General features: G+C 38.5%; 6 gene segments (V, D, J or C); 2 read left to right on the top strand and 4 right to left on the bottom strand.

Annotated features, from left to right (window-relative positions):
- Positions 1–3,364: 3,364 nt before the first annotated feature.
- Positions 3,365–3,861, bottom strand: LOC118565298. The segment is given in 2 exon segments: positions 3,365–3,702; positions 3,810–3,861. Coding segments are annotated over 2 exon segments (375 nt in total).
- Positions 3,862–5,508: 1,647 nt separating this feature from the next.
- On the top strand, positions 5,509–7,328 carry LOC118565292. The segment is given in 2 exon segments: positions 5,509–5,626; positions 6,866–7,328. Coding segments are annotated over 2 exon segments (429 nt in total).
- Positions 7,329–16,052: 8,724 nt separating this feature from the next.
- Positions 16,053–16,638, bottom strand: LOC118565296. The segment is given in 2 exon segments: positions 16,053–16,479; positions 16,587–16,638. Coding segments are annotated over 2 exon segments (375 nt in total).
- Positions 16,639–17,603: 965 nt separating this feature from the next.
- Positions 17,604–20,113, top strand: LOC118565474. The segment is given in 3 exon segments: positions 17,604–17,661; positions 18,720–18,755; positions 19,643–20,113. Coding segments are annotated over 3 exon segments (426 nt in total).
- Positions 20,114–21,348: 1,235 nt separating this feature from the next.
- Positions 21,349–22,007, bottom strand: LOC118565473. The segment is given in 2 exon segments: positions 21,349–21,716; positions 21,824–22,007. Coding segments are annotated over 2 exon segments (459 nt in total).
- Positions 22,008–26,066: 4,059 nt separating this feature from the next.
- LOC118565472 lies at positions 26,067–26,557 on the bottom strand. The segment is given in 2 exon segments: positions 26,067–26,398; positions 26,506–26,557. Coding segments are annotated over 2 exon segments (384 nt in total).
- Positions 26,558–27,726: the final 1,169 nt, after the last annotated feature.

Below are 27,726 nucleotides of genomic sequence, written 5' to 3'. Positions count from 1 at the left end.
AAAAAATTATGAAAACCGTTGAACTTGAACTTTGAATATTCATGTATCAAAAGTGTTCAAATTAAGTTTAAATATGAAATATTGCACATTTTTTACACCGATTATGGTATTCCGCGTTTGAGTGCTGCCTCCGTTTACGATCGGCCATATCCGACGTGTGACGTCAGTTCAAGAACACCGGGAATGCGCAAAGCGAACTTGCATAGAAACACACATTGTTTACATTGTACAACCAGTACGGCGAACAAAGATATATATATGGATGTTTTCCAGTATCTTCTTTCACACACCAAATCTGCTGATCCACGTCTACTTTGAGCAAGCGCTTTTTTTAAAAAAAAATGCCGAACTAAGTCCACAATAAAATGCCTTCTAGGTGCGTAGTTGGTGGATGTAGTGCAGACCGCAGTGAAGTTGGTTTGACATTGCACATTCAAGCTCCGCGGGGTCAGCGGGATCTAGCTCACGGTTGATCCGGTTGAAGGACTACGACTTCGGCCAGCGTCTCTCAGCTGCTCCCTTCTCCCATACGCGGTGGGACCGTCAACAAATCTGATTTGATTTTTGTCTCTCAAGAGTGCTCCGCTGACGCCGTGGAGCTTGAATGTCCATGTCAAACCAACTTCACCGCGGTCTAGTGCAGGCCAGAAAGTAGCGCTACATACTTGGCCGGTGGATCAAAAGGTAAGAAAGAAATGGGATAAATTCGTAAAAGAAACGAGAAAGGACTGGATTGCCGGCAGTGACAAAAGTTTTTTATGCAATTCACACTTCACGAGCGAGGATTTTGAGGGGTACTTACAATGGAGCATGGGCTCTATGTCTTGAGCAGCATTAGATATAGTCTCCCCCGGTTCACCTTGTTCAAACTCCATTTCTTCGTATATATATTCGGTATCGGAGTCGCCGATGCTTGCGGTGGAGTTTGTAGATGTATCAGACACTTTTTTTTTAATACATTTTTTGTACGTAGAGTAAGAGTTATTAATTAAATATAATAAATCAGTAGCGAAAGTCATAGTGTTAGCAGCCGGATGCATGGTACTCGTTCTGTGTGTGACGTCACATTCTGGAGCAGCCCGATTGAAGAATGTTCGGGCTCATTTGCTTATACAGCAAGTTTTATCGAAATTACTTCCAAACGGCGAACATAATTCACATATAATATACATTTCTTTACTCTGGTAACTATTTGAATGCATCTGCGTAAAAGTACATTCAGTCCAAGAGTTAGACTTTAAAGTAAACAGGTAGGAAAGGTATGTTTGCAATAATGATTTAATGCTCATTTAATAATTTATTCTGCTATGTCCAGCAATAAGAATATTTATTGCACATATTAGCTGGTTTTAAATGAATCAGCAAGTCCTTGCCTGTTTTCCATGAACTCCCTTGAACACAGCATTAAACTTGGCATCTTTTCCCCGACTTTCCTGACTTCCTCTGACCTCCAGAAGCTTTTGTTGCAGAGCAGGTAAATAAGTCATAGAGATAACTCCCTCTTTTGACACCATATTTACGTTTTATCAGCCTAGAATCAATACAGCAGATCATTTCTTTTAAGTTACAGAACCTGTTGCTGATTAATGTTTTCTTTCATTCTGAAAATATATTACTATTAATCTATTGATTTTCAATTAATTAGAATACGCAATTCAATGAGGCTCATTTCTCAGATTAAAAGTACATTTGAAAATAACCTACTTTCTTTAGGCCCACAATACTGTTTTTATTAGTTTGATGTAATAATCTAATCTTTAATATCACATTTTCATTAACTGTTAGCAGAAAATGATCCTAATTAACAGAAACACACGCTTGAAAACACGAGTCTGTGTGTAGTTAGTCCACAATTTTAAATGTTATATCCATTTTGATGTTTTACATTTAAAATATCTTAAAGAAAACAGTATCAGCCTTCATATTGTGATACAGTCTTTGATGTGACTGTGGGCTAAGTCTGCATCTTTGATACAGGGGACCCAGGTTCAAGCTCTGGTTGTGTCAGGAAGGGAATCTGGCTTGAAAACTCTTCCTAGTCTCTGTCTAAGTTGTAACGACTTGCTGTGGTGACTCCTGAATAAGTGAGCAGCTGAAAGATCTCACATAGCAATGTGAGATTATTCTGTTTCTTTTACCTTTTTATTGACAATTTGTATTATAGATTTGATTCATATTTACTATTTGTTAGATAAACTATTGAGACACCAAACTTATTTAATTGGTATAATTATACAGCTTATGTCTCTGTATATTAAAAATGATTTAACTTCCATTTTATCTTATTTTGTTTGTAAATCAGATATCATGAAGGTCAAAGGTCATAGCCAGTCACTCTAGCTGCCGCATACAGCTTCATCTTTGATTAATGTAAAATAGGATAAAAACATGTTTTCACAATAATTTAAACTTAGATAATTTGAAACAGATAATTAAAATAAAATATTTTGAGTTTTGTTTCTCACTAAACTAATGACGACCCGGTAGTAATAATTTTACCATGTAATGATGGGAGTTATATTTGATTTTGTATTCAATAAAAAATTTCTGCTTATGAAACTCACATTGAGCCTCTTTTTACTGCAGAATAAGATTAAAAGTATTTTATGTTCACCGTAATGTTTTCTTACATATTTAATCCTTTTGCATGCTGTGCTTTATCTCCAGACACTGAGGGGTTTCGGATCAAAAAAGAAAATCGTCTGATTGTAGGACAACAGCAGAACACTGAGGCATGGCGAGCCTAAATTTCTAGTTGAATAATATGACCTGGCTTTGTCTATCAAACTATAGACAATATAGTTATATAAATGTTGACAATTAGTTAAAAGGTAAACGAAAAAATGTTGATCTCTTTTCACGATTAGTCATAATACATGTTGGGTGACATTAGAGGACTGAAGATGTGAAAAGTCAGCTTGGTGTGAAGTTGAGCATGTTTACAGAGTTCATCACATTTTATCCTGATATGTTTCCTCCATGTTTTATTTTATTCTCATACTGATTCAGCAATGTTTGTAATGTAGTTATTTGATCTCAGTGAATAGTTTATTGACTGGAATATTGATATTATGTCTCTCCTGTAAAATCAGTTTTAAACACCTGTGAGGTAGAGGTCATAAAGCTCAAAGGTTATTGTCATTGTCTAGTTGCCTGAAACAGCTTCAGATTTGGATGTTAACAAAGTGTTTCAAAATTTAGAGTTTAGAAGTTTAAACAGCATTGTTTTATACTTCTCTAAGAAAAGCTCTGAAGTCAATTTTACCAGATTAAAACCGGAAAGCGTGTTTTAGTTTGTTCACTGAACAGAATCAGTCTCTGCAGCTGCAGTTCAGTTTCTGTTCAGTCTGACTGAGGGAGGTTTTTGTACGACTGTTTTTCACTGTGTGAACACCCACAAGCTGCTAATATAGTGAGCACTCTGACAGTAATAAACTGCAGCATCTTCAGCCTGAACTCCACTGATGGTCAGAGTGAAGTCAGAGTTTGATCCACTGCCTGTAAAACGACTTGGAGTCCCTGATTCTCGAGTGCTGGCATAATAAATGAGCAGCTTAGGAGTTTGTCCATCTTTCTGTTGATACCAGGCTAGATAGTTGTTGTTATAAACATTCTGACTGGTCCTACAGGGGATCCTGGCAGATCCTCCCAGATCAGCTGTCACTGCTGCAGGCTGAGTCACTGTGACCTGACCTCTGGACTCTGAGGACACAGAGACAAAAACATAAAGAAGCTTGATGGTTTTGTGGGCTTCATTTCAGAGGGACAGATGTTGATAGAGGAGAGGAGTTTGATCCTCTGGACTTTACCTGTGAAGCAGCAGCAGAGGAGAGTCCAGATGAGGACGCAGATCAAAGTCATGTTTTTGATGAGGAGGATTTCTGTGTCTTCTGTTGTGATGAAGGACAGCTGTCAGTCCTCCAGTGTTCAACTCTCAGGACTATAAACTCTCCCAGAGCACTGGAGCATGGTGCTGCTGATGCAAAGTGTCTCTCTATGGAAATGTTCTGTAGTGATTCCTGTAGGAACACGGATCTTTAAGTTGCAGTTGCTCTTTCAGTCAGAATATTCTGTTTCTGTGCAAAATCCCATCAATGATGTATAGAAAATATTCTTCACATTACTTTTGTTTTTAACGATTTATCAGGCACAATCTTCACTTTTAACATCTTTCCATTTTTAGGCTGCAGCTTTAATTTAATTTTTGTGAATAATGGGGATGAAACATACCAGGTCAAATCAAAATCATATGTATGTAACACCTTTATTTTAGTGGCATATAAGGCAAGGCAAATTTACTTTATTTCAGTACAGAGACAATGCAAAGTGCTTTACATGATTAAAATACAGAGAAAAAAAATTTAAGCAAGTAGGAATACAATTTAGAAACAAAATAGAACATGGGAAAATAGAGACTAAAAGCAAACATAAAAAACAGTTGAACTACAAAGTTGAACTAATGATGTGTCAGTCAAACAGTTTAACTAGAACAGTCGAAGGCAATGCTAAACAAATGTGTTTTTAAAGATCCACTGGCTTAGCCCGAGGAGGATGAAACAGACCAATTCAAATCAAAATCATGTGTATTTAATACCTATATTTTAGTGGCATATAAAGATCCACTGACTTAGCCCCAGCAATTTATTTCTACCCCTTTGATTTTAAAGAAAAGCAATTTGACCACTAGATAAACCAAGCTACCAAAAACGAATGAGCAATTATACCCCTTAAAAATCTTCTCTGAGATACCATGTAACTGCACATGAAACTGCAAAAGATTTAACACCAGCGCTATTCCACCGTGCACCAATATAAATGAGTTAATCATGCATGCAGACGCTCTGTGTGCCCTGATGAAGGTTCACTCACCTCAGCATGACAAAAGCCTGCAGCCACACCAATGGATGACTGTCCACCTACTTTCTGATTATCCCTAATTATATCACCATGTAGGAGAACTCCATTTAAAGTCTCTACTCTCAGTCATAGACTGCTGTCTTTCTTCTTCTTCTCCTCTTCTTTCTCTTCTTCCTTGCTGACCAACAGTAGGTCAATATCCCCGAGCATAAATAGCGGTTATTGTTCACCCTGTTCTCAATTAATCCGGTATGGAGATCATGTTATTGTCTTACATGGTAAATTTGGCAAACGTTTTACAACGGATGCCCTTCCTGATACAACTCTCTGCATTTATCCAGCTTTGTGACCAAACTCAGAATAGGACACAGGACAATCTGCCCCTGTGAGGCTGCATTGCATTGAATAGTAGTTTACCAGAGTGATGGATTAAATTATTAATCTAAACTATTTTCCTTAGACTAATAACTGTTATACAAAATAATTTTCTGGGGGATAAAACATGCTAGCATTATTTATAATTCTATTTGCTTTAAATTAAATTATCAATTAATAATAATAATTCATGACAATTATAATTATGATTGGTTTACATCTAGATTTAGAAGACCTGAATATGACACAGGCAGCAGATTTTATTTATGAAGTTTGTTTTCATGAAAGCGAATGAGCCGTGTCTCTCTACAGTCAGAGGTTTTTGTACGGCGGCTCAATGAGTTTGTATCACTGTGGTACACGTTTGGTGGAGGAACCAGACTGGAGGTTGGAAGTAAGTCAAATTTAAAGCTATTCTTTTACAAGCAACATTCTTGTTTAGCCAATGTTTATTTTTTTCCAAATAAAACCAGGAAAAAAATTGTACATTTTCTTTTCAAACAAACAGAACATTTAGAAAAAAAAAAATTCATTTGGTGAACAAAAATCTGAATTTGTAGATGATAAGGAGCTTCTTCAGGGTGAAACATAGACAGATTTTGTAGGTGTTTTATCTAAATTGTAGGTTTAGTTTAGTCTAAAGTCAGAGAGCAGTGTCTCTCTACAGTCAGAGGTTTTTGTACGGCGGCTCAATGAGTTTGTATCACTGTGGTGGACTTTTGGTGGAGGAACCAGACTGGAGGTTGGAAGTAAGTCACAGTAAAAGCTTGTTTTCAGTAATGATTGTCTCTTTAGAGTATCTCACTTTGATAAAGGATGATACTAAATTGTGATAATTTTGGTGGATAATCTTAGGTTGAAGGTTGAGTTTACTCTGAAAATGTATGAAAACTGTCTTTCTGCAGTCAAAGGTTTCTGTACAGCAGCTCAATCAGTTTGTATGTCTGTGGAGGACTTTGGGTCGTGGAATCAGCCTCTGTGAATGTTTGGATGTTTTTTAGTTATAGTTCTGTGTCCTGTTGAAAGTAGAAATTATATTTTTATTTTTCTTATTTTCCTATACTGTCTTTTAAATAAGACCATAAAACAAGGGTTAAAGTGTAAAGCAATACTGGAAGTAAAATGTCAACAATTTTAAGAGTAATTGTCACAACAATAAGGATCATTCCTCCAAGAACATACATTTTGTTACTGAGTTATTTGAAGCATAATCTCAAAGTATAGATGAAAGACATGAGAAAACTTCTGATATTGATCAGAGCTTCTGAAAAGTTTAATTTTATAAGATGTTTTACTAAATGATAAATAGAACTGTATATAAACATTTATTCCCTTGTTAAAGAAAAGGACAACCAATGTTATTTTGAATATCTGGTAAAAACGTAATATATTGGTTCTACATTTCAGTACTGATATAATTTAGTTCAAACTGTATTCTTAGTCTTCCTGAGCTGATATGCATGAACAATTTTGAAAGGGAAGTGAAACAGAGCGTGAGCTGAGTGGCTGTTAGAGCAGAAAGACATCTGTCAGAAACTTCTTTATGGAGAAAATCAACTCTAACAGGACAAGAGTTGAAATGACTGCTGTTAGATTCTAGTTCCTGTCCTCTAACCTGATTGGTGTCTCCTAGGTGATGCCCGTCCCACCCTGACAGTGCTGCCCCCCTCCAGTGAGGAGCTGCAGCAGGGGAAGGCCACCCTCATGTGTCTGGCCAACAAGGGCTTCCCCTCAGACTGGAGTCTGTCCTGGACGCTGGACGGCAGCAGCAGCTTCACCTGGGAAGAAAACAAGAGCCGAGTGGTGCTGCAGAAGGACGGCCTCTACAGCTGGAGCAGCACCCTGAGGCTCCCTGCAGACCAGTGGAGGAAGGTGGGCTCTGTGACCTGTGAGGCCTCCAAGGGCTCCCAGCCTGCAGTCACAAAGACGCTGACCAGAGACCAGTGTTCCCAGTCCTGAGCTCATTCACTGGCAGTTTGCTGGTCTTTTCCTGCTACTGCTCAGTCTTTGCTCTTTAGTTGTTAGTTGTTTTTCCCATATATGTTCGTATGTTTTTGTAAAGCTTGATGATTTAAATAAAACCAACAAAAGCAATATTTGTTTGTCTGTTAGCATTCATTTCTTACCAGAACTATTGCGCTGGACATTTTCAATACAGATTATTTAAACAGCTTCAAATCCCTTTATAATTTCACAATAAGTTTTTACGACACTCAAAGGTACAGACAACATAAACGAATGGCTGCAAGTTGAAAAGGGGATCGTGCTGGATAGACTAGGTTGAAGGGGTTGGTTTTGAGTAGTGAATTAAAGGTAGGTAAAGAGCAAGAGTCCATGATGTTATGAGGAAGAGACGTTCCAGGGAGGTAGAGCAGTGGAGGCAAAGCCTTGGTACCCTGTAGTACTGTGCTTGTTCTGATGGGGGTCAGGATGTTACAGTCAGAAGAACTTAGTGGCTGGCAGAGTGACTTTGAAGAGGCTCAGTGAGATATGGGGGTGGAGGGGGATTACTGAGGGTTTTCTAAGCAATGTGGAGTAGTTTGTATTGTGTCCAGTATTGAACAGGGAGCCAGGGATGTGGTCTCTGGAGTGTTTTTAAGTAGATGTTTAACATACTGTATTTTGAGAAAGGATCAAAGTTGTGCAAATGTCACGAGTTTATTATTGCGATTATAAAATAAATTACATGAAGAGTCGCTGATCACAGGGTTCTCACAAAAGCCATCACATACTTGGCTTTGTCATACTTAGATTTTGCTGGACATCCTCCGGTTATAACAGCAAAAAGACAAACTGTGTTAAAGAAATGCAAACTGTTTATTTTTATTTTATATTGAAGTTTTGACTCTCTAAAGTTAAGTAAATCAAACTACGGCCTTCTTTTATTTTGTTAACATTTATTTAGAACGACTTGGTAACGTCCACACATATGTAAAGGTAAATAGAGGAAACACATAACAATTTAAGCAAAGTTTGATAATGTATTCTTCAGCCTGCAGTGTGTGTGTGTGTGTGTGTGTGTGTGTGTGTGTGTGTGTGTGTGTGTGTGTGTGTGTGTGTGTAAAACAATCAGTCATTTGAAACCTCCACCCTCTGTGCGACAGACGGTTCAATTCCTGTTAAGTCTGAATGAAGGTTTTAGTACAACTGTTTTTACTATGTGGATGAATATGTGCCACTGGGGCCTTGGGTGCCTGGGGACCATGCCTGGATTCGCTCTGGGACCATGCCTGGATTCGTACCTGGCTGCCGGTGGGGTCCATGGGGTTGTGCCCGCAGCTTCTGGGGTCTTCGGCATTGTGGCTGTTGGGGGGTTTCCTGGGGCCCGCCTATCCTCTTCCCTCAGATGGGGGAGGAAGTTTCCCTGTGTTGTCCCCTCTTGGGCACCTTTTCTCTGGGGGTCCCTTCAGGCATCTGAGGTTCTGGTTCCCCTGTTATCTGCCTTGGTGCTCTGGGGGGTGGGTCATTGACTCCAACCACTATTTAACATATTTCTCATGGATAAACCTTACATACACAAGCACACTCTCACAAACACCCACAGTTGCTAGGATTCAGGTGCTTATAGATTCACTTCTATACAGAAAACCCCTATTATTATTAATAACTCTCACTTTATGCATGTCATATTAATTAATACTGTATATTTTTCAAGGCGCTTATTGGATGGTTTTGCTGTTATTTTTATATCTCTCTTTGCAGGTGTAGAAGCAGACTCGGAGGATGTTATATTGCTCTCTACTTTTCCTCTCTTCTTTCAACTTTTCTCCCTTTTTGGCATTTTTGTCGCATCTGTTTCTCTCCTTTCTTTCCCTCTTCTACATTCCCATTACAGTGTCCATTGAACATGAAATAGTCCAGGCATAAAATCTAATAAACTTCCTGCATGTATACATCAAGCAGAGCACTATGGTAAAAGCAGTAAGGCTTCACTTGTGAAAATAAAATCTCTTGGGCTTTTTTGGCATTAGGACAGCAATTCTCAATGCAATATTGCCAGACAGGACACACACACATACACTAAAAAACCTCTGAGTTGAATTTAACTGATTTCTCCACCTCCAAAAGAATGTTTTAATTATAGTAATCTTTATCAGACAATGCTGTAGCAAACTTTAAAGCGTCAAACGTTAAAAAGTAGAAAACTTGCGATTTACATCAGACAACGTGGCCACCCTGAAAAAAGAAGGTAACTATTCACAGGAAGCTGGCTCCCCGGTTAAATCCAGAGCTGAATTCTTTAAAGCACAGTGTTAGGAAATTGGAGAGAAAATGGTGCTCCACAAATAGAGGAATCCAACCTAATCTGGAAAAACAGTGTGCTGTTGTATCATGTATAGCTAGGTACTTCTCTTCTGAGTGCCCAAAAAACATGCCATATTCCAACAGAACCACCTGGTTTGGATTTCTCAGAGTCAGAACCAATTCCAATCTGCATATTTGAAGTAATTTCTGTGTTATAACCCACATGATGAGTTAGTAAATCATTTCCTTTCTAAGATTTCAGACAATATTGATTCCATTGCGCCCATTAAAGTGAAAGTTGTCTCTGGTAGGAAGAAATTTCCATGGAGAAAAGCCCCATTAGTGAGATTTCAAAGAAAACTGTGTCGTAGGGCTGCACGTAAATGGCATAAAACTTTACTTAAAGTTTAATATTAAATCTACAAAGAGTCTTTGCGAATCTTAGTAATGATTTTTTTATGATTTCTTTGTGGAATTCATAAAAGCAATGTTAAAAATGTCCCCACTTCATTCATCACAACTGAAAGACTCACGAACCCTCCTGTTATTGATCCACCTGAATTCCATTGTACCCAGGCCTGCAATGAATTTGTCAGCTTCTATGCAAAGAAAACCCTCTAATAATTAGAGGGTTCATCTGCACATCCACACCAAGTGGAGTACCAATGTTATGCTGAAAGATAAATACAGACAAAATGACTACATTAAGGAATCAGTTAAGCTCCTCCTGCTGATCATAAATTTATCCCTTTCATCAGATGTTTTCCTCCAGGCTTTGAAAACAGCAGTTATAAAACCACTGATAGAAAGAGCAATAGGGACAAATCAAATCTGCAGAATTACAAGCCAATCTCCAACTTGCCATTTATCAGTAAAGTTATTTTAAAAGCTGTGTTTCAACAGTCAAATAGCTTCCTTACAATGACAAACCACTTTGATGATTTTCAGTCCGGTTTCCATGCTCACCACAGCACTGAGGCCGCCCTTGTCAAAGTGTTCAAAGACATCCACATACATACAGACTGCGGAAGAACAACAGTTCTAGTTCTGTTGGACCTCAGCACAGCATTTGACACTGTTGACCATGATATTATTAAAGCGACTGGAGCAAACAAAACTCACATGTGGGGTACCCTAAGGTTCAATCCTGGGCACTTCCATTCAATATCTATATGATCCCACTAACTGGGGTTATACCAAGAAACAAGAGTAGTTACCATAACTATGCACACGATACACTGATCTACATCACAATCCCACCAGGTGACTCTGAACCCATCCATGTATTGAATGCATGCTCAGAACAACTCAATGCACGGACTTGCCAAAACTGTCTCCAGCTGAACGGAAACAAAACTGAAGTTATCTTTGGACCTAAAGAGGAACAAACTAGAGTCAGCACGCAGCTTAAGTTATTACTGTCAGGGTTTGTTTATCGATGAACTCAGGACGCACACACGGGACAAAAAGTTTGAGTTTTTATTGAAGGAAATATGCTGGGTGGTAAGTGATGAAGACCGGAGGTTCAGGACTGCAGAAGGTCAGGGATGTAGGTGATGGCAGGAGCTGACGGCCCGGAGAGAGAGAGAGAGAGTCCACACTCGCTAGTGCTGCTCGGCTAGCAGGCCTCATATCAACACCAGTACTCAGGGCAGAACTTCTTCTGGGCGGCTAGTCAGGTTAGCAGTTATCAGGAGACACCAGGACACAGAGCAGAGCTTCTCCAGAGCAGCTTGTCAGGTTAGCAATTCACAGAAGACACCTGGACAAAGAGCAGAACTTCTCCAGGAACGAACAGCAGAATATAAAGCCTTACAGCGGGACTGGCATGGAGTGGTGGATAGCAGAAGACGGCTCAGTGCTGAACTGAAGGCAGAGGGAGGTTTAAATAGAGTACTTCACAGGAGAAACAACGGTCTGACTAATTAACAAGCAAATGATTATCAGGTGTGACTGACTGCTAAGGAGGTGAAGTGAGGATGACAGAAAATAACTGATGACAATGAAAACGAACAATAAATAAAGTCAAACCCACATGAGATAAAAACAATGAAAATAACAGAAAAATGAAGTCAAACCAGAACTCAACCATGACAATTACAACTACGAACTAGTGATCAGGCCCAAAATCTGGATGTAGTGATAGACTCAGACCTGAACCTTCTAGGACACATCAGAGCAGTTACAAAGTCAGCCTTCTACCACCTGAAGAACATTTCCAGGATTAAAGTACTGATATCCCAACAAGATCTAGAGAAACCCATCCATGCCTTTATCTTTAGCTGCATTGATTACTGCAACAGTTTTTCACATGTCTGCCGCACATAATAAATCAGACAACTGCAGCTCATCTGTAACGCTGCTGCTCATGTCCTCACTAAGACTAAGAAAGTAGAGCACATCACCTCAGATCGAAAGTCTTTACACTGGCTCCCTGTAGAATAGACTTTAAAATACTTATGTTAGTTTATAAGTCACTAAACAGATTAGCACCAAAGTACATTAAATACCTGGTGTTTCTATATCAACCCTCCAGACCACTCAGATCTTCTGGTTCTGGTCTACTCTGCATTCCCAGAACTAGAACCAAACATGGAGAAGCAGCATTCAGCGTCTATGCTCCACAAAATCTAGAACGAACATCCAGAAAACTGCAAATCAGCCGAAACAGTTTTTTAAATCAAGGCTGCAAACCCACCTGTTCAGATTTGCTTTTAGCCCATAATAACAGGAACACTGACCAACAGATTTGATGTGTATTGGTGTTTTAACTTGATACAATTTAATGTTTGTTACTGGTCTCACAACTGGTGACCATTTCAATGCGTTTGATGTTTTTGTGTTTTCATGATTTAAACTTTGAACCACCTTGCTACTGAAATGTGCTACACAAATAAAGTTGACTTGAATTGACTTCCCTACCTGTCTGATGTTAAACAGCTATGTTATTTCTGACATCAATTTGTAATTGCAGGGTTTTCTAAAAAACACATAAATAACTTTTCCATTACAGCTGTGTTGCATCTTGAAAAGAAACTGATGCTTAAACTGAAGTCACTTTTTTTTAGTAAACCTAAGTCAGAACCTGAGATATATGTGCAGTCAGTAGAGCTAAACTTAGTGCTCCAAAAGGTTTTCTTTCTTTCAATGTGTTTTTTTTTTATCTATAAACAACAATTTAACTTGAAATCAATCTGCAAAATATATGCAAGGCAAGAGTTTTTTATTTAAATGTTAACACTAAATGACTGCTATTCTGTGTTTGTCTTTAGTGAACTGTGACACCAGCTATGTTTACATGGACAAAAATAATTGAAATATACAGCTGATCAGAATGAAAATGTTTTAATGTAAACAGTTCAGTCAGAATTAAATAATAAGCTGAATGAGGTGGGTGGTTTATGCCGATAGACAATCTGATTGACATGCATGTAAACATTTGTCAGGATCAAGTTTCAACGATTCTCTGTATTTGTGTCCATCTTAGTGAATGACTAAATCCTATTTCTTTAAGTCTTGAAGTCTACTAACAAAAAGCAGAACTGATATTAAGATTTGTATATGGTCTAATTAGTCATTTATAGTATTAAATAAGACAAATTTTAATGGAAACAGATAGTATTGTGGAAAATTATGAACCCCATTCTAGGTCAAACTTGTGCTTCAGTGCAGCTGTGGATCAGTTCCTCTGCAGCTGGGGGAGGTTTTTGTACGACGTTGTATCACTGTGTGAACGGTGTGCTGTAATCCTGCTGACAGTAATAAACTCCTGCATCTTCAGCCTGAACTCTGCTGATGGTCAGAGTGTAGTCAGAACCAGATCCACTTCCACTAAAACGATCAGGAACTCCAGACCAGCGTGAAACGGCATCATAAATTAGGAGCTCTGGTTTCTGTCCGTGTTTTTGAAGATACCACTGCAGATTATTACCAACATATTCACTGGTTTCACATCTGATGGAGACAGTCTGTCCTGGAACAACAGACAGAGATGCTGGAGACTGAGTCACGATTATGTCTCCTGATGAACCTGGAAGAGAAGGAGAAACTTTTATTAATTATGAAGTAAATGTGAGTCAAGGTCAGCAATGATTTATTGGTGTTTCTCCATCATAGTGAAATACCAACAAAACCAGGTTTTGAGCAGAGAGTCTCACCGTGAACCAGGAGCCCCAGGGTGGTCAGCAGTAGAGTCAGTAACATCATCATCGTGCTGCTGGTGTGTCAGTGGCTCTGAAAGGCCTGGACAGCCACTGATCAACACTGACCTCTTAACAGCTGGGAGCAGAGAGGCAGGACACATATGCAAACACACACAGTCAGTCACATGGAGCTCAGCTCTGTCACCATGTTCTCTTCTAATGTGCTCAGTTTCTATAAAGGGTTTCTGATCATTGCAGATGGTTTTGACTTTTGAAATAACCTGCAAAATAGGTATCAACCTAAATGTTAAAACCCCATTTTTTTTTAACTTTGTTCAAATCAGATAATAGGACAAGAAAGGCTAGCTTACGTTTAAGCAGCTTAAAGTAAACAGGTAGGAAAGGTATGTTTGCAATAATGATTTAATGCTCATTTAATAATTTCTTCTGCTATGTCCAGCAATAAGAATATTTATTGCACATAATAGCGGGTTTTAAATGAATCAGCGAGTCCTTTCCTATTTTCCATGAACTCCTTTGTTAAACTTGGCCTCTTCTCCCCGACTTTCCTGACTTCCTCTGACCTCCAAAAGCTTTTGTTGCAGAACAGGTAAATAAGTCACAGAGATAACTCCCTCTTTTGACACCATATTCACGTTTTATCAGCCTAGAATCAATACAGCAGAGCATTTCTTTTAAGTTACAGAACCTCTTGCTGATTAATCTTTCCTTTCATTCTGAAAATATATTACTATTAATCTATTGATTTTCAATTAATTAGAATACGCAATTCAATGAGGCTCATTTCTCAGATTAAAAGTACATTTAAAAATAACCTACTTTTCTTTAGGCCCACAATACTGTTTTTATTAGTTTGATGTAATAATCTAATCTTTAATATCAACTCTTCATTAACTGTTAGCAGAAAATGATCCTAATTAACAGAAACACACGCTTGAAAACACGAGTCTGTGTGTAGTTAGTCCACAATTTTAAATGATATATCCATTTTGATGTTTTACATTTAAAAATATCTTAAAGAAAACAGTATCAGCCTTCATATTGTGATACAGTCTTTGATGTGACTGTGGGCTAAGTCTGCATCTTTGATACAGGGGACCCAGGTTCAAGCTCTGGTTGTGTCAGGAAGGGAATCTGGCTTGAAAACTCTTCCTAGTCTCTGTCTAAGTTGTAACGACTTGCTGTGGCGACTCCTGAATAAGTGAGCAGCTGAAAGGACTCACATAGCAATGTGAGATTATTCTGGTTTTTTTTTACCTTTTTATTGACAATTTAACTTGTATTATAGATTTGATTCATGTTTACTATTTGTTAGATAAACTATTGAGACACCAGAGTTATTTAATTGGTATAATTATACAGCTTATGTCTCTGTATATTAAAAATTATTTAACTTCCATTTTATCTTAATTTGTTTGTTAATCAGATATCATGAAGGTCAAAGGTCATAGCCAGTCACTCTAGCTGCCGCATACAGCTTCATCTTTGATTAATGTAAAATAGGATAAAAACATGTTTTCACAATAATTTAAACTTAGATAATTTGAAACAGATAATTAAAATAAAATATTTTGAGTTTTGTTTCTCACTAAACTAATGACGACCCGGTAGTAATAATTTTACCATGTAATGATGGGAGTTATATTTGATTTTGTATTCAATAAAAAAATTCTGCTTATGAAACTCACATTGAGCCTCTTTTTACTGCAGAATAAGATTAAAAGTATTTTATGTTCACCGTAATGTTTTCTTACATATTTAATCCTTTTGCATGCTGTGCTTTATCTCCAGACACTGAGGGGTTTCGGATCAAAAAAGAAAATCGTCTGATTGTAGGACAACAGCAGAACACTGAGGCATGGCGAGCCTAAATTTCTAGTTGAATAATATGACCTGGCTTTGTCTATCAAACTATAGACAATATAGTTATATAAATGTTGACAATTAGTTAAAAGGTAAACGAAAAAATGTTGATCTCTTTTCACGATTAGTCATAATACATGTTTGGTGACATTACAGGACTGAAGATGTGAAAAGTCAGCTTGGTGTGAAGTTGAGAATGTTTACAGAGTTCATCACATTTTATCCTGATATGTTTCCTCCATGTTTTATTTTATTCTCATACTGATTCAGCAATGTTTGTAATGTAGTTATTTGATCTCAGTGAATAGTTTATTGACTGGAATATTGATATTATGTCTCTCCTGTAAAATCAGTTTTAAACACCTGTGAGGTAGAGGTCATAAAGCTCAAAGGTTATTGTCATTGTCTAGTTGCCTGAAACAGCTTCAGATTTGGATGTTAACAAAGTGTTTCAAAATTTAGTTAAAATATTTTGAGTTTAGAAGTTTAAACAGCATTGTTTTATACTTCTCTAAGAAAAGCTCTGAAGTCAATTTTACCAGATTAAAACCGGAAAGCGTGTTTTAGTTTGTTCACTGAACAGAATCAGTCTCTGCAGCTGCAGTTCAGTTTCTGTTCAGTCTGACTGAGGGAGGTTTTTGTACGACTGTTTTTCACTGTGTGAACACCCACTGGCTGCTAATATAGTGAGCACTCTGACAGTAATAAACTGCAGCATCTTCAGCCTGAACTCCACTGATGGTCAGAGTGAAGTCAGAGTATGATCCACTGCCTGTAAAACGACTTGGAGTCCCTGATTCTCGAGTGCTGGCATAATAAATGAGCAGCTTAGGAGTTTGTCCATCTTTCTGTTGATACCAGGCTAGATAGTTGTTGTTATAAACATTCTGACTGGTCCTACAGGGGATCCTGGCAGATCCTCCCAGATCAGCTGTCACTGCTGCAGGCTGAGTCACTGTGACCTGACCTCTGGACTCTGAGGACACAGAGACAAAAACATAAAGCAGCTTGATGGTTTTGTGGGCTTCATTTCAGAGGGACAGATGTTGATAGAGGAGAGGAGTTTGATCCTCTGGACTTTACCTGTGAAGCAGCAGCAGAGGAGAGTCCAGATGAGGACGCAGATCAAAGTCATGTTTTTGATGAGGAGGATTTCTGTGTCTTCTGTTGTGATGAAGGACAGCTGTCAGTCCTCCAGTGTTCAACTCTCAGGACTATAAACTCTCCCAGAGCACTGGAGCATGGTGCTGCTGATGCAAAGTGTCTCTCTATGGAAATGTTCTGTAGTGATTCCTGTAGGAACACGGATCTTTAAGTTGCAGTTGCTCTTTCAGTCAGAATATTCTGTTTCTGTGCAAAATCCCATCAATGATGTATAGAAAATATTCTTCACATTACTTTTGTTTTTAACGATTTATCAGGCACAATCTTCACTTTTAACATCTTTCCATTTTTAGGCTGCAGCTTTAATTTAATTTTTGTGAATAATGGGGATGAAACATACCAGGTCAAATCAAAATCATATGTATGTAACACCTTTATTTTAGTGGCATATAAGGCAAGGCAAATTTACTTTATTTCAGTACAGAGACAATGCAAAGTGCTTTACATGATTAAAATACAGAGAAAAAAAATTTAAGCAAGTAGGAATACAATTTAGAAACAAAATAGAACATGGGAAAATAGAGACTAAAAGCAAACATAAAAAACAGTTGAACTACAAAGTTGAACTAATGATGTGTCAGTCAAACAGTTTAACTAGAACAGTCGAAGGCAATGCTAAACAAATGTGTTTTTAAAGATCCACTGGCTTAGCCCGAGGAGGATGAAACAGACCAATTCAAATCAAAATCATGTGTATTTAATACCTATATTTTAGTGGCATATAAAGATCCACTGACTTAGCCCCAGCAATTTATTTCTACCCCTTTGATTTTAAAGAAAAGCAATTTGACCACTAGATAAACCAAGCTACCAAAAACGAATGAGCAATTATACCCCTTAAAAATCTTCTCTGAGATACCATGTAACTGCACATGAAACTGCAAAAGATTTAACACCAGCGCTATTCCACCGTGCACCAATATAAATGAGTTAATCATGCATGCAGACGCTCTGTGTGCCCTGATGAAGGTTCACTCACCTCAGCATGCCAAAAGCCTGCAGCCACACCAATGGATGACTGTCCACCTACTTTCTGATTATCCCTAATTATATCACCATGTAGGAGAACTCCATTTAAAGTCTCTACTCTCAGTCATAGACTGTTGTCTTTCTTCTTCTTCTCCTCTTCTTTCTCTTCTTCCTTGCTGACCAACAGTAGGTCAATATCCCCGAGCATAAATAGCGGTTATTGTTCACCCTGTTCTCAATTAATCCGGTATGGAGATCATGTTATTGTCTTACATGGTAAATTTGGCAAACGTTTTACAACGGATGCCCTTCCTGATACAACTCTCTGCATTTATCCAGCTTTGTGACCAAACTCAGAATAGGACACAGGACAATCTGCCCCTGTGAGGCTGCATTGCATTGAATAGTAGTTTACCAGAGTGATGGATTAAATTATTAATCTAAACTATTTTCCTTAGACTAATAACTGTTATACAAAATAATTTTCTGGGGGATAAAACATGCTAGCATTATTTATAATTCTATTTGCTTTAAATTAAATTATCAATTAATAATAATAATTCATGACAATTATAATTATGATTGGTTTACATCTAGATTTAGAAGACCTGAATATGACACAGGCAGCAGATTTTATTTATGAAGTTTGTTTTCATGAAAGCGAATGAGCCGTGTCTCTACAGTCAGAGGTTTTTGTACGGCGGCTCAATGAGTTTGTATCACTGTGGTACACGTTTGGTGGAGGAACCAGACTGGAGGTTGGAAGTAAGTCAAATTTAAAGCTATTCTTTTACAAGCAACATTCTTGTTTAGCCAATGTTTATTTTTTTCCAAATAAACCAGGAAAAAAATTGTACATTTTCTTTTCAAACAAACAGAACATTTAGAAAAAAAAAAATTCATTTGGTGAACAAAAATCTGAATTTGTAGATGATAAGGAGCTTCTTCAGGGTGGAACATAGACAGATTTTGTAGGTGTTTTATCTAAATTGTAGGTTTAGTTTAGTCTGAAGTCAGAGAGCCGTGTCTCTCTACAGTCAGAGGTTTTTGTACGGCGGCTCAATGAGTTTGTATCACTGTGGTGGACTTTTGGTGGAGGAACCAGACTGGAGGTTGGAAGTAAGTCACAGTAAAAGCTTGTTTTCAGTAATAATTGTCTGTTTAGAGTATTTCGCTTTGATAAAGGATGAAACTAAATTGTGATAATTTTGGTGGATAATCTGAGGCTGAAGGTTTAGTTTACTCTGAAAATGTATGGAAACTGTGTCTTTCTGCAGTCAAATGTTTCTATACAGCAGCTCAATCAGTTTTTATGTCTGTGGAGGACTTTGGGTCGTGGAATCAGCCTCAGTGAATGTTTAGATGTTTTTTAGTTATAGTTCTGTGTCCTGTTGAAAGTAGAAATTATATCTTTATTTTTATTATTTTCTTATACTGTGTTTTAAATAAGACCATAAAGCAAGGGTTAAAGTGTGAAGCAACACTGGAAGTAAAATGTCAACGATTTGAAGAGTAATTGTCATGACAATAAGGATCAGTCGTCCAAGAACGTACATTTTGTTTCTGAGATACTTGAAGCATAATCTCAAAGTATTGATGATAGACATGAGAAAACTTCTGATATTGATCAGAGCTTCTGAACAGTTTAAATGTATTTGAAATGTTACTATATGATATATAGAACTGTATATAAACTTTTATTCCCTTTTGTAAAGAAAATGACAACCAATGTTATTTTGAATGTCAGGTAAAAACGTAATATATTGCTTCTACATTTCAGTACTGATATATTTTAGTTCAAACTGTATTCTGAGTCTTCCTGAGCTGATATGCATGAACAATTTTGAAAGGGAAGTGAAACAGAGCGTGAGCTGAGTGGCTGTTAGAGCAGAAAGACATCTGTCAGAAACTTCTTTATGGAGAAAATTAACTCTAACAGGACAAGAGTTGAAATGACTGTTGTTAGATTCTAGTTCCTGTCCTCTAACCTGATTGGTGTCTCCTAGGTGATGCCCGTCCCACCCTGACAGTGCTGCCCCCCTCCAGTGAGGAGCTGCAGCAGGGGAAGGCCACCCTCATGTGTCTGGCCAACAAGGGCTTCCCCTCAGACTGGAGTCTGTCCTGGAAGGTGGACGACAGCAGCAGCAGCAGCAGCAGCTGGGAGCAGAGCAGGAGCCCCGGGGTGCTGCAGAAGGACGGCCTCTACAGCTGGAGCAGCACCCTGAGGCTCCCTGCAGACCAGTGGAGGAAGGTGGGCTCTGTGACCTGTGAGGCCTCCAAGGGCTCCCAGCCTGCAGTCACACAGACGCTGACCAGAGACCACTGTTCCCAGTCCTGAGCTCATTCACTGGGAGTTTGCTGGTCTTTTTCTGCTACTGCTCTGTTTTTGCTCTTCAATCGTTTTTCTGTTTTTCTTCCATAAGTGTTCATCTGTTCATGTATAACTTGATGATTGAAATAAAACTGACAAAAAATAATTGTGGCTTTACTTTATTACTTAAATATATTTATTGTTTTACTAGAACTGTTGCACTGGACATTTTCAATTTAGGCATTCATACAGCTTAGAATTTCCTTTTTGCTCTATTTTAGACAAAAGTTTATGATTTCAGTAAAAATACTTAAAGATGCTCCTGTCAAAAGTACTGAAGAGCATCATCTTATCTTTGTTAGTTTATGTGTCTAATGTTTTTAAAGTTATTATCTTAATACTTTTTTAAAGACAATTCAATATTTAAGGGTGAAGAAATTTAAAGGATATGTACAATAAGCACAACATTTATCAAGAGTTTTAATAAAGAGCTCGACTGTGTGGAGGACAAAGTTTGTGAATCTACAACAGTAGCTGGAATCTACAGCTGTTCATAATCATGGAGCTTACCTTTAACTGTCTGGCAGGTTTGACTCAAGAAAATGACACAGCTTTATTAACAGTATTCAGCTCTACATATCTGTGTGAGCAGATTTTCTCTCCCATGAGGAGTGTCCTCAGCGCCTCCTGTAGTCGTCTGACTGCTGGACATTCAGAGACCTGTGTGCTCCTTAAAGTTACTAAGTGTGATCCCCATAAAGCAGAAATGGCAAACACAAAGCAGGGACAGAGATCTCATTAAGAATGTTCCTACCACAGAGGAAAGGGAACTAAGAGTATATAACATTATCTTGAAATAAGTGTATTTGTCCTTTAGTGCCCCAGCACACCAGAGGCCCCATGCAGGGGCAGACACCCTGCATGGGGCCTCAAAAATTTTGATCTCTCACAAATTATTCGTCATAATACATGTTTGGTGACATTAAAGGACTGAAGTTCCTTTAATGTTCCTTCACACCAAGCTGAAAGTTCAGCTATGTGTGAAGTTGAGCATTATCATGTTTCATTCATGTTTTGTTTTATTATCATACAGTTTCAGGAATGTTTGTAATGTGGTTATTATTTTTTGATTACAGTGAGTAAATTGTTGACTAGAATATTGATATAGTGTCTCTCCCGTAAAGTCAGTTTTAAACACCTGTGAGGCAGAGGTCATAAAGGTCATTGTCATTGTCTAGATGTCTCAAAGTGCTTCAAAATGTAGTTAAAATATTTTAGAATTTTAAACAGGATCGTTTTATACTTCTCTTAGAAAAGCTCTGAAGTCAATTTTACCTGATTACAACCAGAAAGTGTGTTTTAGTTTGTTCACTGAACAGAATCAGTCTCTGCAGCTGCAGTTCAGTTTCTGTTCAGTCTGACTGAGGGAGGTTTTTGTACGACTGTTTTTCGTGTGAACACCCTCTGGCTGCTGATTTCATGATAACTCTGACAGTAGTAAACTGCAGCATCTTCAGCCTGAACTCCACTGATGGTCAGAGTGAAGTCAGAGTTTGATCCACCGTCATTAAAACGACTTGGAGTTCCTGAGACTCGACTCCCAACATAGTAAAAGAGCAGCTTAGGAGTTTGTCCATCTTTCTGTTGATACCAGGCTAGATAGTTGTTGTTATAAACATCCTGACTGGTCCTACAGGTGATCCTGGCAGATCCTCCCAGATCAGCTGTCACTGCTGCAGGCTGAGTCACTGTGACCTGACCTCTGGACTCTGAGGACACAGAGACAAAAACATAAAGCAGCTTGATGGTTTTGTGGGCTTCATTTCAGAGGGACAGATGTTGATAGAGGAGAGGAGTTTGATCCTCTGGACTTTACCTGTGAAGCAGCAGCAGAGGAGAGTCCAGATGAGGACGCAGATCAAAGTCATGTTTTTGATGAGGAGGATTTCTTTGTCTTCTGTTGTCATGAAGGACAGCTGTCAGTCCTCCAGTGTTCAACTCTCAGGACTATAAACTCTCCCAGAGCACTGGAGCATGGTGCTGCTGATGCAAAGTGCCTCTCTATGGAAATGCTCTGGCTGATTCCTGCAGGGAGTTTGGAACAATATGAATTTACGAATATGAGGTTGGAGGTTTCAGTTTATTGTTTCTAAGCACACACACACACACACACACACACACACACACACACACACACACACACACACACACACATATATAGATGTGTATATATAGATGTGTATATATATATATATATATATATATATATATATATATATATATATATATATATATATATATATATACACACACAACTGCTCAAAAAATAAAGGGAACACTTATGAAACTCCAAGTCAATCACATTCCTGTGAAATCAAACACTTAAGAAGCAACACTGATTGGTAATTAATTTCACCTGCTGTTGTACAAATGGAATAGACAACAGGTGGAAACTAGAGGAAATTAGCAAGACCACCAAAAAAGGTGTGGTTCTGCAGGTGGTGAACACAGACTTCTCAATTCTTCTACTTTCTGGCTGATGTTTTGGTCACTCCTTAATGCTGGCGGTGCTTTCACTCTGGTGGTAGAATGAGACGGAGTCTAGAACCCACAGAAGAGGCTCAGGTAGTGCAGCACATCAATGTGAGCTGTGGCAAGAAGGTTTGCTGGGTCTGTCAGCGTAGTGTCCAAATCATGGAGGTGCTACCAGGAGACGTGGAGGAGGCCGTAGGAGGGCAACAACCCTGCAGCAGGACCGTGACCTCCGTCATTGTGCAAGGAGGAACTGGAGGAGCACTGCTAGAGCTCTGCAAAATGAGCTCCAGCAGGCCACAAATGTGCATGTGTCTGCTCAAATGGTCAGAAACAGACTCAATGAGGGTGGTATGAGGGCCCAACGTCCACAGGTGGGGATTATATGTACAGCCCAACCCCGTGCATGACGTTTGCCAGAGATGACCAAGATTGGTAAATTCGCTGCTGGCTCCCTGTGTGCTTCACAGATGAAAGCAGATTCACACTGAGCACATATGACATATGTGACAGAGTCTGGAGATGCCGCGGAGAACGTTCTGCTGGCTGCAACATCCTCCAGCATGACCGGTTTGGCAGTGGGTCAGTAATGGTGTGGGGTTTCTTAGAGGGGCCGCACAGCCCTCCATATCCTCGCTAGAGGTAGTCTGACTGCCATTAGGTACGTGGATGAGATCCTCAGACCCATTGTGAGACCATGTGCTGGTGCAGTTGGCCCTGGGTTTCTGATGCAAGACAATGCTAGATCTCATGTAGTTTGAGTGTGTCAGCAGTTCCTGCAAGACGAAGGCATTGATGCTATGGAGCGGCCCGCCCGTTCCACAGACCTTAATCCAATCAAGCACATCTGGGACATCATGTCTTGCTCCATCCACCAACGCAACGTTGCACCATAGACTATCCAGGAGTTGGCGGATGCGTTAGTCCAGATCTGGGAGGAGATCCCTCAGGAGCATGCCCAGGTATTAAGCCTCATTTTGACTTGTTTTATGGACATTACATCAAAGTTTGATCCACCTGTAGTGTCTTTTTCCACTTTAATTTAGAGTGTGGCTCCAAATCCAGACCTCCATGGGTTAATCAATTTGATTTACATTGATACTTTTTGTATGATTTTTTTTTGACAGTACATTCAACTATGTAAAGGATAAAGTATCCATCCATCCATCCATTCATCCATCCTCTTCTGCTTATCCGGGGTCGGGTGGCGGGGGGTAGCAGCTTCAGTAGGGAGGCCTGGACATCTCCTCTTCCTCCGGGCGAATCCCAAGGCATTCTCAGGCCAGCCGAGAAACATAGCCCTTCTGGGTCTCCTCCAGAGATATTTAATAAGAATATTTCATTCATTCAAATCTAGAATGTGTTTAAATCTAGAATGTTATTTTAGTGTTCCCTATATATATATATATATGTGTGTGTGTGTGTATGTGTGTGTGTATGTATATATATATATATATATATATATATATATATATATATATATATATATATATATATATATATATATATATATATATATATATATATATGTGTGTATATATATATGTGTGTGTATATATATATATATATATATATATATATAGGTGAAGACAAACTACTGTTGTCTTCACCTTCCAGGCTCTTTCTAGTTCTTCCTTGAGCCAGGATCACTCGGGATGGCCACATCGATCACAACGGCTGTCCTCTGCCGTACTGTATGTTTACATACATATGTTCTTATTATTTGAGCATGTTTTGTTTTTTAACTGGACTTTTCTGGCACCATGTTTTGCTTTTTTGTGCAATGTCAGTAAAGGAAATTTATTCTGAATAATATATGTATTACTGATGTTACTGTGACCAGTGGTCTGCAAAATAATTTAATTCTGCTTTTCCCCTTAAAGTTGTAGAGTGACGCGCCATTTTCTTTGTTGATGTTTGTTTTTTACTCTGGATACATTTCAATCTCGTCTGGAAATCTTATTCGCGTAAACACGGCTGTCTGCTGTAACTTCCAGCTGCTGTTTCTGTTCTGTTCTGTCTGACTGAGGGAGGTTTAGTTGAAAGAACAGTTTAATATGTAAATTATCATAAATGGAAAAACTCCAGGTACCGTGGTAGCTTATGTGTATCAATAAAGGTTGTGCAGTATGAGTGAAATTACACTTCAAATTGAGTCTTTATAAAAATAGTTCAGTCAGTTGCTGCCTCTGGGAGGAATTCAGAATTTCAGATTATTTACAAAGTTCATCACATTTAATCCTGAAATATTTCCTCCATGTTTCCAGTTTACTCTGATAATGTTTTATCAATGTTTGTAATGTCATTCCTTTATTTTTGATCACACACAATAGTTTTCTGACTGGAATATTGATATAGTGTCACTCCAGAAAAATCTGTTTAAATACCTGTGAGAGGTCAAAAAGTTTAAAGGTTATCATCATAGTCAAGTTGCCTGAAACTGCTTCAGCTTTGGAAATTAAAGCAAAAATAATTTTGAAAATATAGCTAGAATAATTTTTGTTCATATGTTTGAACATTATCTCCTTCTGTTTCTTTAACAAAAGCTCTGAAGTTAAAGGACTAAAGGAGAAAGTGTTTTAATTTGCTCACTGAACAGAATCAGTTTCTGTTCAGCAGAGAGGATAATCAGGGCTCCTCTTCCCTCTATTAGGGACATTTCATCCCAGCGCTGCGTGTCCCGAGCCCTTACCATCACCAGGGATCCCTCACACCCCCACCATGGACTGTTCTCCCTGCTGCCCTCTGGGAAGAGGTTCTATAGCATCCGCTGCAGGTCCATCAGGTTCTGCAACAGCTTTTCCCCCACTGCCATCATACTGTTGAACTCTAAACTTAACTCTGCATCACATTTGCATTATTATTTGGCATTACCAACGTTGCCGAACTGTTTTTATCCATTTAAATAGTACACAACCCAGCGTTAACTGCATTTTTGCACATTATTTTGCACTGCACCATACTTTTCCATACAAATGCCTTTTTGCACCATTGTTTTTGCACATAAGCAATGGCTGGACATTCACCTGCACACTGTTCATGCACACTGTTGCTTTTCTCCTACATTGTTACATCTGATCACTGCTGTAAATCAGTGATCAAATGTAACAATGCAGGATCATTTTATTTTTATTAAGTTACAGGCATTTAGTCTGTTTAAAGAGCTGGCTTGCACGAATGTTCTATTGTTTTAACTTCACACAGGAATAACAGATGCTTCTACCAGATGAGGAATGTCTTGCTTTATCCAGCTATGTATATTAACCCTAAACCTCTTTGTGTGCCAAACCCCATGCTGTAAACCCCCTTGTCCCTTGTTTGAAGTTGATAATAAAGGCAGTGAGAAAGAGGTGGCTCGGGGCAGATGACCCCAGACTGTCAGGGAGTAAAAGTTCTCTGTTTGGTTCCTCTGCCCTCTCCTATAGAAAAGTATAAACTTGTGTTTATTAGTGAGTAAAAACTATCTCCACATAATGATTGTTACTCTGTGTGTGTCTGTGTTTAGTGAGCTGTGTCAGAGTCTGCTGTGACATTCAGCTGCAGTTTCTGTTCAGTCTGACTGAGGGAGGTTTTTGTACGACTGTTTTTCACTGTGTGGACACCAACTGGCCGCTGATGACATGAAGACTCTGACAGTAATAAACTGCAGCATCTTCAGCCTGAACTCCACTGATGGTCAGAGTGAAGTCAGAGTTTGATCCACTGCCTGTAAAACGACTTGGAGTCCCTGAGTCTCGAGAGCTGGAAGCATAAATGAGCCTCTTAGGAGTTTGTCCATCTTTCTGTTGATACCAGGCTAGATAGCGGCCGCCTGAATCAAGATAAACATCCTGACTGGTCCTACAGGGGATCCTGGCAGATCCTCCCAGATCAGCTGTCACTGCTGCAGGCTGAGTCACTGTGACCTGACCTCTGGACTCTGAGGACACAGAGACAAAAACATAAAGCAGCTTGATGGTTTTGTGGGCTTCATTTCAGAGGGACAGATGTTGATAGAGGAGAGGAGTTTGATCCTCTGGACTTTACCTGTGAAGCAGCAGCAGAGGAGAGTCCAGATGAGGACGCAGATCAAAGTCATGTTTTTGATGAGGAGGATTTCTGTGTCTTCTGTTGTCATGAAGGACAGCTGTCAGTCCTCCAGTGTTCAACTCTCAGGACTATAAACTCTCCCAGAGCACTGGAGCATGGTGCTGCTGATGCAAAGTGCCTCTCTATGGAAATGCTCTGTAGTGATTCCTGTAGGAACTGGGGTCTTTAAGTTGCAGTTGCTCTTTCAGTCAAAATATTCTGTTTCTGTGCAAAAACTGATAAATGATTTATAGAAAATATTCTTAAGATTACTTTTTGAAACTGTTTTGAATGTTTTTTTCAGCCTAATCTGCACTTTTAACATCTTTCCACTGATTCTTTATATTTCAAATCGTTTCAATATTTAGTTTTTGTGGTAATGGTACTTTACTTTATTAAAAGTTCAATTTGCAGACAAATTAGATTTTCAAGATTTCAAGAGCATAAACCACCCCAAAGTTTACATTTGTTTTAAATGTTTTGCAATTCTAGATTTGACTTATTAAACAATTCTTTGGAAAACTCCATTATTTTTAAAGGTATTTAAAATTGATAATTTTGTTGTACTAACATTTAGGTAAATTTTGTGAATTTTGTGAATCATATGTTTGTAAAACCTTTATTTTAGTGGCACATAAGGCAAGGCAAGACAAATGTATTTGTAAAGCACATTTCAGTACAGAGACAATGCAAAGTGCTTTACATGATTAAAATACAGGAAAAAAACAGAATGAAAGCAAGTAGGTATAAAATGTTGAAACAAATTAGAATATGGAAAAATAGAAACTAAAAGCAAACCTTAAAAACAGTTGGACTACAAAGTTGAACTAATGATGTTTCAGTAAAATAGTTTAACTAGAACAGTCGAGGCAATCCTAAACAGATGTGTTTTTAAAAGATCTACTGGCTTAGCCCGAGGAGGATGAAACAGACCAAGTCAAATTAAAATCAATTGTATATAATACCTTTTTGTAGTGGCACATAAAGATCCACTGAGTTAGCCCAGTAATGTCTTTCTACACCTTTGATTTTAAAGAAAAGTAATTTGACCACCAGCTAAACCAAGCTACCAAGAATGAATGAGTAAATATACCCTATAAAAATCAGCTCTGAGATACCATGTAAACTGCACATACTGTATATGAAACTGCAAAAGCTTTGACACCAGCGCTATTCCAC

This window comes from Fundulus heteroclitus, chromosome 13, assembly GCF_011125445.2.
Source record: "Fundulus heteroclitus isolate FHET01 chromosome 13, MU-UCD_Fhet_4.1, whole genome shotgun sequence".
NCBI classification, from domain to species: domain Eukaryota; kingdom Metazoa; phylum Chordata; class Actinopteri; order Cyprinodontiformes; family Fundulidae; genus Fundulus; species Fundulus heteroclitus.
The sequence above is the reverse complement of the archived record's forward strand: the minus strand, read 5'-3'. Positions and strand labels throughout refer to the sequence as shown.